Source organism: Hyla sarda, chromosome 9, assembly GCF_029499605.1.
Source record: "Hyla sarda isolate aHylSar1 chromosome 9, aHylSar1.hap1, whole genome shotgun sequence".
Lineage (NCBI taxonomy): Eukaryota > Metazoa > Chordata > Amphibia > Anura > Hylidae > Hyla > Hyla sarda.
This window is the reverse complement of record NC_079197.1, coordinates 15,404,402-15,417,703: the sequence shown is the minus strand read 5'-3', so window position 1 is coordinate 15,417,703 and position 13,302 is coordinate 15,404,402. Positions and strand designations below refer to the sequence as shown.

The 13,302-nt window shown below is 44.8% G+C and overlaps 1 protein-coding gene across 1 annotated transcript in view; it reads right to left on the bottom strand.

The window, feature by feature from the left end:
* CERCAM (cerebral endothelial cell adhesion molecule) overlaps positions 1 to 5,095 on the bottom strand; it is a 63,263-nt gene extending 58,168 nt beyond the window's left edge. Inside the window, exon 1 of the mRNA XM_056537747.1 lies at positions 4,974 to 5,095. Within this exon, the coding sequence (XP_056393722.1) occupies positions 4,974 to 5,050 (77 nt within the window). The 5' untranslated portion in view covers positions 5,051 to 5,095. The remainder of the gene's footprint in view (positions 1 to 4,973) is intronic.
* Between the last annotated feature and the right edge of the window lie 8,207 nt (positions 5,096 to 13,302).

Genomic DNA, 13,302 nt, shown 5'->3' with positions numbered 1-13,302 from the left:
GCGAACATCCTCACAGCGTCCACCCCCTCCCCTCCTGCCACTGCAGCAGCTGCCGCTATGGACACTGCAGCATATAGAAGTTGTGAGCGGAAACCATTATGGGCGAATATACGGGTTCTCGTCTGGGCTGTAATGTCCCACTGTCCCCCGCGCTGATGGTATGTTCCTGGAATATTGATCACGTTGGGGTTTTCTACATTAGCTTTTCTAGTATACGATCAATAACCATGTTGCCTTCTCTCTATCGTGTATATACAGTGCTGGTAATGCTCTTTTCTAAAGGAGAACCCGGCTTTTATTCACTCATAATCATTTTGCAGGAACCGACTATTAACTAATCTCAATTTATTTACATTTTCATGAAGAGATGCATCAAGGGACTAACTCAGCTCTGCTACATCTGTCGAGCTCAACTGAACTGAATAAATAAGTAAATAAGCACTCCTATAGCTGACATTCTGGGATGTGTTACTTCTGTGTAAAGTTTAAGCCCTTAACATCCGAAAAAACAGAAAGTTCCTGCATTGCACACACTCAGCTCTGCTACATTCTGACACATTCAGCTCTGCTACGTTGTTATAATCACAGCATTCCTGATCATCGGTCAGGTTTAAATCTGCTACATTTGGTCAATTAAATTCTCCTATAGTAAACATACTCATCTTCCCTTGTCTCTGCTATGTTCTAGAACAATGCTCTAGAACAATCGGCTGTCCGGGCATACTGGGAGTTGTAGTTTTGCAATATCTGAATGGCCACACCCTGGTTGGGAAACACTGTTCTAGATGTGTGGTAGAAATTGTGATATTATGAATAGATGCCACAGATTCAGCTCTGCTACATCTCACATACTCCGCTCTGCTGCTTCTGTCACGTTTATCTCATTATATCTGGAAAACAGAGCACACCTGCATCTGACATACACTCCCCGAAATGTGACAAGCTCAGCTCTGCTACTAATAATTAATATTAAAATCCAAGTACTGTTACATACACTGCATTCAGAAAGTTTTCAGACCCCTTTACTTAATTTACATTTTGTTATGTTGTTCCTTATGTCACTGTAGGGATGGTATTGGGCAGTGCCCAGATATGATGCTGCCCCCACCATGATCACTGTAGGGATGGTATTGGGCAGGTGATGGGCAGTGCCTGGTTTCCCCCAGACATGATGCTGCCCCCACCATGATCCCTGTAGGGATGGTATTGGGCAGGTGATGGGCAGTGCCTGGTTTCCCCCAGACATGATGCTGCCCCCACCATGATCACTGTAGGGATGGTATTGGGCAGGTGATGGGCAATGCCTGGTTTCCCCCAGACATGATGCTGCCCCCACCATGATCACTGTAGGGATGGTATTGGGCAGGTGATGGGCAGTGCCTGGTTTCCCCCAGACATGATGCTGCCCCCACCATGATCACTGTAGAGATGGTATTGGGCAGGTGATGGGCAGTGCCTGGTCTCCTCCAGACATGATGCTGCCCCCACCATGATCACTGTAGGGATGGTATTGGGCAGGTGATGGGCAGTGCCTGGTTTCCTCCAGACATGATGCTGCCCCCACCATGATCACTGTAGGGATGGTATTGGGCAGGTGATGGGCAGTGCCTGGTTTCCCCCAGACATGATGCTGCCCCCACCATGATCACTGTAGGGATGGTATTGGGCAGGGGATGGGCAGTGCCTGGTTTCCTCCAGACATGATGCTGCCCCCACCATGATCACTGTAGGGAAGGTATTGGGCAGGTGATGGGCAGTGCCTGGTTTCCCCCAGACATGATGCTTCCCTCACCATGATCACTGTAGGGATGGTATTAGGCAGGACATGGGCAGTGCCTGGTTTCCCCCAGACATGATGCTGCCCCCACCATGATCACTGTAGGGATGGTATTGGGCAGGTGATGGGCAGTGCCTGGTTTCCCCCAGACATGATACTGCCCTCACCATGATCACTATAGGGATGGTATTGGGCAGGTGATGGGCATTGCCTGGTTTCCTCCAGACATGATGCTGCCCTCACCATGATCACTGTAGGGATGGTATTGGGCAGGTGATGGGCAGTACCTGGTTTCCCCCAGACATGATGCTGCCCCCACCATGATCACTATAGGGATGGTATTGGGCAGGTGATGGGCAGTGCCTGGTTTCCTCCAGACATGATGCTGCCCCCCACCATGATCACTGTAGGGATGGTATTGGGCAGGTGATGGGCAGTGCCTGGTTTCCCCCAGACATGATGCTGCCCCCACCATGATCACTGTAGGGATGGTATTGGGCAGGTGATGGGCAGTGCCTGGTTTCCTCCAGACATGATGCTGCCCCCACCATGATCACTGTAGGGATGGTATTGGGCAGGTGATGGGCAGTGCCTGGTTTCCCCCAGACATGATGCTGCCCCCCCCCCATGATCACTGTAGGGATGGTATTGGGCAGGTGATGGGCAGTGCCTGGTTTCCTCCAGACATGATGCTGCCTCCACCATGATCACTGTAGGGATGGTATTGGGCAGATGATGGGCAGTGCCTGGTTTCCCCCCAGACATGATGTTGCCCCCACCATGATCACTGTAGGGATAGTATTGGGCATGGGAGGAGCAGTGCCTTGTTTCCCCCAGACATGATGCTGCCCCCACTATGATCACTGTAGGGATGGTATTGGGCAGGTGATGGGCATTGCCTGGTTTCTTACAGACATGATGCTGCCCCCACCATGATCACTGTAGGGATGGTGATGGGCAGGTGATGGGCATTGCCTGGTTTCTTACAGACATGATGCTGCCCCCACCATAATCACTGTAGGGATGGTATTGGGCAGGTGATGGGCATTGCCTGGTTTCTTACAGACATGATGCTGCCCCCACCATGATCACTGTAGGGATGGTATTGGGCAGGTGATGGGCAGTACCTGGTTTCCTCCAGACATGATGCTGCCCCCACCATGATCACTGTAGGGATGGTATTGGGCAGGTGATGGGCAGTGCCTGGTTTCCTCCACACATGATGCTTAGAATTGAGGCCGGAAAGTTCAATCTTGGTTTTGCAAACTCGCGGCGGTGTTCATATGTCATTTATTAAGGCTTATTTCTGGCCCTTCTACCATAAAGCCCAGATTGTGGAGGCTGCAGTGATGGTCCTGGACCTTTTGGAAGTTTCTCCCATCTGCACACAGGATCTTCGGAGCTCAGCCAAAGTGATCATTGAGTTCTTGGTCTCCTCTCTTACCGAGACCCTTCTCCCCGATTACTAAGTGTGGTGGGGCGGCAGCTCTATGAAGAGTCCTGGTATTTCCAAACTTCTCCCATGTGAGTATTACGGAGGCCACTGAGCTCTTGAGAACTTTCACTGCAGTAGAAATGTTTTTATCCCCTTCTTTAGATCTGTGCCTCCACACAATCCTGTCTCTGAGCTCTACAGGCAATCCTTCTCTCCTCGTGTCTTGGTTTTTGTTCTGATATACATTGTCACCTGTGAGACCTTATAAACACAGGGCTGTGTCTTCCCAAATGCTGCCAAATCCTGTCCAATCAGCTGAATTTACCACATGTGACTCCAAGGTGGAGAAACATCTCAGAGATGATCAGGAGAAATGGGAGGAGCCAAAAGGTAAATGTCACATGACATAGTAAAGAATATGAATATATATGTCCTTTCCAAACTCTAGTTATTCTTTTTTAATAAATTCGGAAAAAAATATATATACAACTCTGTTTTTGCAGTATCTTAATGGGGTATTGAGCGCAGAATGACCTTGGGGGGGGGGGGGGGGGGAGGTACTGGAATGTTTTTTATTTTAGCACAAGGTCTCATCAAAACAAAATGTGAAAAAATGTAAAGGGTCCGAAAAATCTCTAAATCCATTGTAGGTCAACCTCAGCTATGCTACATGTGTCAAGTTTAAAGGGATACTCCGGTGGAAAACTTTTTTTTAATGAACTGGTGCCAGAAAGTTAAACAGATTTGTAAATTACTTCTATTAAAAAAATCTTAATCCTTTTAGTACTTTTTAGCAGCTGTATGCTACAGAGGAAATTCTTTATTTTTTTAATTTCTTTCTTGTCTTGTCCACAGTGCTCTCTGCTGACACCTCTGTCTGTGTCAGGAACTGTCCTTAGCAGCATAGGTTTGCTATGGGGATTTTCTCCTCTGTTCCGGACAGTTCCTGATACGGGCATCAGGTGTCAGCAGAGAGCACTGTGGACAACACAAAAAAGAAATTAAAAAAATAAAAAGATTTTCCTCTGTAGCATACAGCTGCTAAAAAGTACTGGATGGATTAAGATTTTTTTTTAATAGAAGTAATTTACAAATCTGTTTAACTTTCTGGCACCAGTTCATTTAATAAAAAAAATAAAAAAAAGTTTTCCACCGGAGTACTCCTTTAACCGAGTCTCTTTTATCAGTGTTTCCCAACCAGGGTGCCTCCAGCTGTTGCAAAACTACAACTCCCTTCTGTGCCAATACCAGTCCTGTCTAGGTATCTGGTCATTGCATGCCAATTGTTGCAAAACTACAACTCCCAGCATGCCCGGACAGCCAACGGCTTTAAAAGGGGTACTCCACTGGAAAACATTATTATTATTATTATTTTTTTTTTTAAATCAACTGGTGTCGGCAAGTTAAACAGATTTGTAAATTACTTCTATTAAAAAAATCTTAGAGGAGAGGCTAGAACTGTAATTGGAGCCATAGTGTCCACCCAACTTTTCTGGAAACAGATACAACTAAACTAGTGTTTCCCAACCAGGGTACCTCTGGCTGTTGCAAAACCACAACTCCCAGCATGCCCAGACAGCCTTCGGCTGTCTGGGCATGCTGGGAGTTGTAGTTTTGCAACAGCTGGAGGTACCCTGGTTGGGAAACATTGCATTAGAATATTAGTGACACATACTCAACTCTGCTACATAGGAGAAACAGTTACTATTCCAGCTCACTTGTGTGTGTGACATTACCCCCCGTGTCACACACTCCACTTACCCCGGTTGGTCGGAATACTCTCCCGAGTGTGGTCCTCCATCGTCCTGCTTCCTACTTGTATCTCCGGCTTTATACATAAAATATTTTCAGGCTTTGTAAGGGACTGGACGTCTTTTCCTCTCACAGTTTATAGAGTTTGTTTTTTGTTTTTTGTGCCAGGAAAAATGAGCTTCGCATGTTAAACTACGGGGTCTGAAAAAAAAAAAAAAAAAAAAGCCATGTCACCGCACGTGACGCCAGTGTAACCATACTGTGTACGTGACAACAGATGACTGTGGCTCCGGTATAAAAATATTATATTAGGAAATGGCATAAGTAGCCGTTGTCAGGTGTCATTTTATTAGCAGAACCGCGTATTCCTTCAAATACTCCACCTTGGACTGGCAAATCATTTGAGCTGATGCCAGTGACAGAGCCGCAACAGGGGCCGCGGCAGTTCCTGCCCTTCAAGACTTGTTGGTTGGGATAATGGTTTGGACTGCCTTATTCCTATGTGTTTAATTGTGGTGTCCCAATGCGAAACACACCTGTCTTCCCGACCTGTCAGGTGGATGTCACCTAACCTGTCTTCTCAGGTTCACCGGTATAATGTCTTATTGTGCCCTAAGGGGTTAAACTTGTTTGTGAAGGAGGATGCTGAGGGGGAATCACATGCTTGCTTCAGCCAATCAGGGCTGCTGTCCTGTTCACCTAAGCCTGGAAAGACTGGGTGGAGTTAGTTTAGTTCAGGGAGAAAGAGGGGAGATAGAGTGGAGGTCACCTCTAGACCTCTGCTGTGGACCTGTACCTCAACACATGAGGACTGGCCTAAGTAGATCCAGTTGCAGCACTAATCTGTTACGGAGTGATAGCACCCTTCATAGGATCCCGCTGACCGGACCTTGTACTTTCCAATTCAAGTTCAGGCAAGTCAAGTTCCGAAAGGATAGCAGGAGATAGAAAGCCTCAGACAACTCTGGTCCAAATAGGTCTAGTCTGGTGGTAAGCCATAACTTTGGATTCCCAGGTGGAGAGCAGAGTCAGTGTTTGTCAGCATCTAAGTCTTATAACAGCTAAACAGTCAAGTTTAGACCCCTTTCCCAAGTAAATCTTAGCAAGCCAGAAGCTAGTCAGTCAGCAAGGCCTACAAGTCCCTTAGTGCCTGAAAGCAGCTGTCATCCCTGATGTATTCTCTAGGGAATTTTGCACTAACTGTTGAACTGTTCCTGTGTATTTTGCAAGTTCCTGAGTAAAACTGAATAATTTCTGCAATGCAGCATCTGTGGTCATTATTACCCCAGCGCTTGGCCCAGGAAGCTACTATCCTTGAAGTGTGAAGGTCAACACTACCCTGGAGTCACAAACTGTGTCTAATTGTTACCTGCAACCATCGCCAGCACATTTCACACCAGTGCCTACCATTATGTTTTTGTAATTTTAAACAGGGCATAAACCCAGGATCCCTTGGGGCTACATAGATCCTGCTTAGATTTTATAATATCCTGGTGCCCAATACTTGTCCTATCCTGAGGACCAAAAAGAGTGGAGAAGAGAAAGTGAAATATATCCAAGACAGAAACTGTGGCAAAAAAAATTGAACACATGCCCCATAGTAACCCTAGGACCCCTAAAGGCTTCAGGCCAGGCCTAGATATACAATGGCTACCCCAGCTACAGTACCACAGAAATCTGCACCCTACAGTGGGAATAGCACCTTTTGGGAAACCACTGGGAACCAAGCAGTTCGATATATACCCTCCTCACGGAAGAGAACCCAGGGCTAGAGCTGCCGTGTGGGCTACAACAAAATTAAGGAGTTCCTGCCAATATTCTACCTCACGTTCAGCCATATTTGTTTACTGTTAACAAGAGACTGTGTCCCTGATATTGTAGAAGACGGTGTCCTCCACAATATCTGTGTGACTGTGTCTGTGATGTCACAGTACAGGGATAATACACACAGTGATGTCACAGTACAGGGATAATACACACAGTGATGTCACAGTACAGGGATAATGCACACAGTGATGTCACAGTACAGGGATAATACACACAGTGATGTCACAGTACAGAGATAATACACACAGTGATGTCACAGTACAGGAATAATACACAGGGATGTCACAGTACAGGGATAATATACACAGTAATGTCACAGTACAGAGATAATACACACAGTGATGTCACAGTACAGGGATAATACACACAGTGATGTCACAGTACAGGGATAATATACAGTGATGTCACAGTACAGAGATAATACACACAGTGATGTCACAGTACAGAGATAGTACACACAGTGATGTCACAGTACAGAGATAGTACACACAGTGATGTCACAGTACAGAGATAGTACACACAGTGATGTCACAGTACAGGAATAATACACAGGGATGTCACAGTACAGGGATAATATACACAGTAATGTCACAGTACAGAGATAATACACACAGTGATGTCACAGTACAGGGATAATACACACAGTGATGTCACAGTACAGGGATAATACACAGTGATGTCACAGTACAGAGATAATACACACAGTGATGTCACAGTACAGGGATAATACACACAGGGATGTCACAGTACAGGGATAATACACACAGGGATGTCACAGTACAGGAATAATACACACAGTGATGTCACAGTAGAGATAATACACACAGTGATGTCACAGTACAGCAATAATACACACAGTGATGTCACAGTACAGGGATAATACACACAGGGATGTCACAGTACAGGAATAATACACACAGTGATGTCACAGTACAGTGATAATACACACAGTGATGTCACAGTACAGGGATAATGCACAGTGATGTCACAGTACAGGGATAATACACACAGTGATGTCACAGTACAGGGATAATACACAGTGATGTCACAGTACAGGGATAATACACACAGTGATGTCACAGTACAGGGATAATAGTAGATGTAGCGGTGACATTGAGGACATAATCCGAACACTTCATTGATCCGGTGGCTCAGTCCTTTTTTGTGGTCCCCGGCATTAAATAAAGATGGGAGTTACTTCTGAAAAGCGAAATGGTTAAATCCGCTCATCTTTTGTCTGGAGCTCTATATAACTTAATGATATTTTGATGACAATAATTAAAACACAATTATTGGTTAGAGCGGTTGCCATGGTTTCTGTGTTTCCTGGGACTTCTTCACTGCACAAGACCCGGGTTCCATTACATGTAGGTACAGTAAGTGTGCGGTTACATGGGGTTCTCCCCCCCATTAGGGCGCAGGTAGTACGGGTGACATTTCCACCACAGGGTCAGGCTGCTGCTCTGTCTTTCCTCCATGATGCCCGGTCGGATGCAGCATTAAGCTTGTGCTGCTCTATGGGTAAAGTTCACCAGGATTTAATGTATACATCAGACTGATGGGGTTGTAATGTTATCTCTTATCCACAGGATGGGCCGGGGGATTCCCTACAAGGGGGCCTCCAGGTGTAGAAAAACTACAACTCCCAGCATGCCCGGACAGCCAAAGGCTGAAGGCACACTGGTGGGGTAACTCTAGGATAGGGGATAACTAGCTGATGGGGGGGTTCATACGCTGGGGCCCCCTGCGATCCAAAGACAGTAGACCCCAGTCTCCCATTAAAATGGAAAAGAGGGTTTTGCATACAGGGCACCGATCCATCCATTCTCTAAGGAAGTCAAATAACTCCCAAAGAGAATAAATAGAGGATATATAGTAGTTATACCTCTCCTCCAGATCTGCTGCTATCTCTATGGGATCAGGGTATATAGTAGTTATACACATTCCCTCCGGCTCTATCTGTATACTGCTGCTATCTCCATAGGATCAGGATATATAGTAGTTATACACCTCCCCTCCAGCTCTATCTGTATACTGCTACTACTATCTCTATGAGATCAGGATATATAGTAGTTGTACATCTCCCCTCCAGCTCTATCTATATACTACTGCCACCTCTATGGGACCAGGACTTTGAGTACGAAAATGCATGAAAACAGCACAGTGTGAACTGACCTCAACCCACTTATGTGTTCACCTGGTGACCTCCATCACTAGCAGCCTAATGAGCTGACCAGGTGCAGCGACCAGACGCCACACCCAAAGCCAGAGGATTCATGGGAAATGTAAGCTATGCATTACAGAACCTACATGATTGTGTATTTGTAGACCGATATAAAGCCTATCCCATGCCTGCCACATCAGCAAAAAGAGGTAAGCAAAAAGGCGTACACAAAAACCATCTACAATATTCTCTAATAATAATTTATGCAGCGCTACAGAAGCAAACAAAATTATAAAAATTTTAATTCTCGCAGTGCTTCTTTAAAGGAACGATATTGACAGTTATCATTTACTAATGTATAATATTTACATTCCTAAATAATATATCCAGCACTAGCAGCCTGATGAGATGACCAGGTGCTGTGATCAAACACCACACCCACAGACAGAGAATTCATGGGAAATGTAGGCTGTATTACAAAACCCACATCATTGTGCCTTTTTAAACCGAAATAAAGCCTATCCCATGCCTGCCACATCAGCAGAAGAGGTAAGCTATAGGCCACAAAAAAAAAAAAATAATAATAATAATGCAACTCATACCAGATGCAAACCGCAGAGGTGCACAACAAACATGGTGCAAGATACATTTCTATAGGATTTTGAGAAGAACATCCCCCCTTCCCCCTCCTCTCCCGTCGAGATATCTCAAGTATTGGCAGCAAACCTCTTATGGCATTTTTTCAACCCAATCATTCTTTTCTATAGAGCAGCCTGATGATACAGCAGAAATCTGCCGAAATCTAGTACATGGTGTAATGGAGCACTCGCTTGGATTTAGATCCGTCATATTATTACAGTGATGTAATAGGACATATAGAGATCCACGACCTCATAGATAGAGAACTACCCCAAAAATTTACACCCCCAAAATAATTCTCTCCGGTCACTTTGTTGAGAAGTGTATTCAGCATTTCTGTGTTCCAACCAGTGTGCCTCCAGCTGTTACAAAACTACAACTCCCAGCATGCCCGGACAGCCTACGGCTGTCCGTGCATGCTGGGAGTTGTAGTTTTGCAACAGCTGGAGGCACCCTGGTTGGAAAACTCTGCAATAATTCCTAGCTTAAAGGGGTACTCCGGTAGAAAACTTTTTTTTTTTTATTTTTATTTTTTTTTTTAAACCAACTGGTGCCAGAAAGTTAAACAGATTTGTAAATTACTTCTATTAAAAAAAAAATCTTAATCCTTCCAGTACTTATTAGCTGCTGAATACTACAGAGGAAATAATTTTTTATTTTTTGGAGCACAGAGCTCTCTTCTGCTGACATCACAAGCACAGTGCTCTCTGCTGACATCTCTGTCCATTTTTGGAACTGTCCAGAGCAGCATATGTTTGCTATGGGCATTTTCTCCTACTCTGGACAGTTCTTAAAATGGACAGAGATGTCAGCAGAGAGCACTGCGCTCTTGATGTCAGCAGAGAGCTCTGTGTTACAAAAAAGAAAAGAATTTCCTCTGTAGTATTCAGCAGGTAATAAGTACTGGAAGGATTAAGATTTTTAATAGAAGTAATTAACAAATCAGTTTAACTTTCTGGCACCAGTTGTTTAAAAAAAAAAAAAAAAAAAAGTTTTCCACCCCTTTAAGTATGTCAAATAAAAATGGGTTAAGTTTACCAAAATAACAAGAGCTAAACAAATGTAGCAAAGCCAAAATGCACAGGGTGCTTCCAGCTGTTGCAAAACTACAACTCCCAGCATGCCCGGACAGCCTGAGGCTGTCTGGGCATGCTGGGAGTTGTAGTTTTGCAACAGACGGAGGCACTCTGGTTGGAAAACACTAGTTTAGTTGTGTCTGTTTTCAGGAATTTTGGGTGATGGGGATTTTCTCCTGCTCTGGACAGTTCCATTAAATGGACAGCAGAGGTCAGCAGAGAGCACTGTAGTCATGACATCAGAAAAATCTAAAAAGTAAAGCATTTCCTCTGTAGCATACAGCCCCTAAAAAGTACTGGAAGGATTAAGATGTTTTAATATTAGTAACTTACAAATCTGTTTAACTTTCTTGCACCAGTTGATTTAAAAAAAATAAATAAATAAAGTTTTCCTTGGGAGTACCCCTTTAAAGCTGTCTGGGCATGCTGGGAGTTGTAGTTTTGCAACAGCCTGAGGTTTTAGAATACTGGATTTAGAATGTAAGTGCTCTTACACTGCTTTCCTATACATTTTTACTTTGTTACATTCTGTTTCCAGGAAAGTTGGGTGAACAATATGGCCCCCATTACAGCTCTAGCGTCTCCTCTGTAAGGTTTGGTAGATTCACTATCCAATTACTTGTGTTTAAGATATACAGATGTAGCAGAGTTGAGTTGCTCATTTTACCTTTCTCAGGTTGCAGTGTTTAGGCATCCAAATAATGTCCTTAGATTACCTGCAGTCCTATGTAAATCCATAGGTAACACCCTGCGATATCACTATGAATTGTGCCAGATGACACATTTTGCCAGGTATATCAAGGTCTTCTACATCTGTCAAACTCTGCGACCTTTGTCAAACTCTTTTCTAATACATCTGTCAAGCTCTGCTTCATCAGTCAAGCATAGCTCCATTACATCTGTCATGCCGTGCTCTGCTACATCTATCAAGCACCGTTACCTCTGTCCAGCCTGACTCGGCTATGCCTGCCCACCTTGGCTCAGCTACATATGTCCACAACTTGGCTTCACTGCTGTATATCTAACTAATAAGTACTGGAAGGATTAAGATTTTTAATAGATGTAATTTACAAATCTGTTTAACTTTCTGGCACCAGTTGATTAAAAATTTTTTTTTCCAGCGGAGTACCCCTTTAATCTGTCCTGCAAGGCTCAGCTACACCTGCCAACAACTCGACTCGGCTACATCTGTGCACAACTCAGCTTAGCTAGATCAGTCCAGGTTAGAGAAGCTACACAGGATCCTGCTATATTGTGACTACAATCCACTGCAGCTTCATCTGTCCAGCAAGGCTCAGCTACACCGGTCCACAACTCGACTCAGCTACATATAAAGCCAGGCTCAGCTACACCGATCCACAACTCGACTCAGCTACATATAAAGCCAGGCTCAGCTACAGCGGTCCACAACTCGACTCAGCTACATATAAAGCCAGGCTCAGCTACACCGATCCACAACTCGACTCAGCTACATATAAAGCCAGGCTCAGCTACACCGGTCCACAACTCGACTCAGCTACATATAAAACCAGGCTCAGCTACACCGGTCCACAACTCGACTCAGCTACATATAAAACCAGGCTCAGCTACACGGGTCCACAACTCGACTCCGCTACATATAAAGCCAGGCTCAGCTACACCTGTCCACAACTCGACTCAGCTACATATAAAGCCAGGCTCAGCTACACCTGTCCACAACTCGACTCAGCTACATATAAAGCCAAGCTCAGCTACACCAGTCCACAACTCAACTCCATCAGTCCAGCTCAGTCCCACTTCATCTGTTGGAGAAGCTACACCTGTCCAGCCAGGACCCAGCTACATATATACACCTTGGTCCTACTATACTGTATATGTCTACAACCCATTGCAGCTACACCGGTCCACAACTTGGCTCAGCTACATCTGTCCAGCTCAGTCTTACTTCATCTGTCCTGATTGGCACAGCTACACCTTTCCCGGCAGGAACCAGCTACATTTGTCCTATTTGGCTCAGCTACATCTTCTCCAACTAAGCTTAGCTATCTCTGTCCAGCAAGACTCTTTACCTCTGTCCGCAACCCGCCTTGGCTACCCCTGTCCGCAAACCTGCCTCGGCTACGAAAACCTTTTAAAGGAATTATCCACCATAAGGTGATTTTAGTACGTACCTGGCAGACAGTAATGGACATGCTTAGGAAGGATCTGCGCTTGTCTTGGGGATAAATGGCTATGTTGTGAGATTACCATAACACTGTGGCTAGCTTTCTATAAACTGGCATTTCCTGTTTGAGTTTTCCTTTTTTGCCTACAAAATCCCATAATTCCATTTTCCACCCTCCCACACATCAGCCACCCCACCCATTGAAACATAAATGAGCTGCATCCATTCAAAAGACCTGTGGTTTTCAATCAGGGTGCCTACAGCTGTTGCATTAGTTGCAGATTGATCTCTCTCCCACCTAGCGATCGCTCCAACCATTGAAGCAGACAGGCTCCCTGTCATCAGCTGACTAGTGATGTCAGATCTCGGCCACATTGCAACCTGGGAAAAATCTGAGACAACAGTCATTTTGTATGCTGTTAAAATTAAATATTGGAGTGAAAATCACATAAGAATTGTGAGAAACAGTCACACACAGGTACAGACACT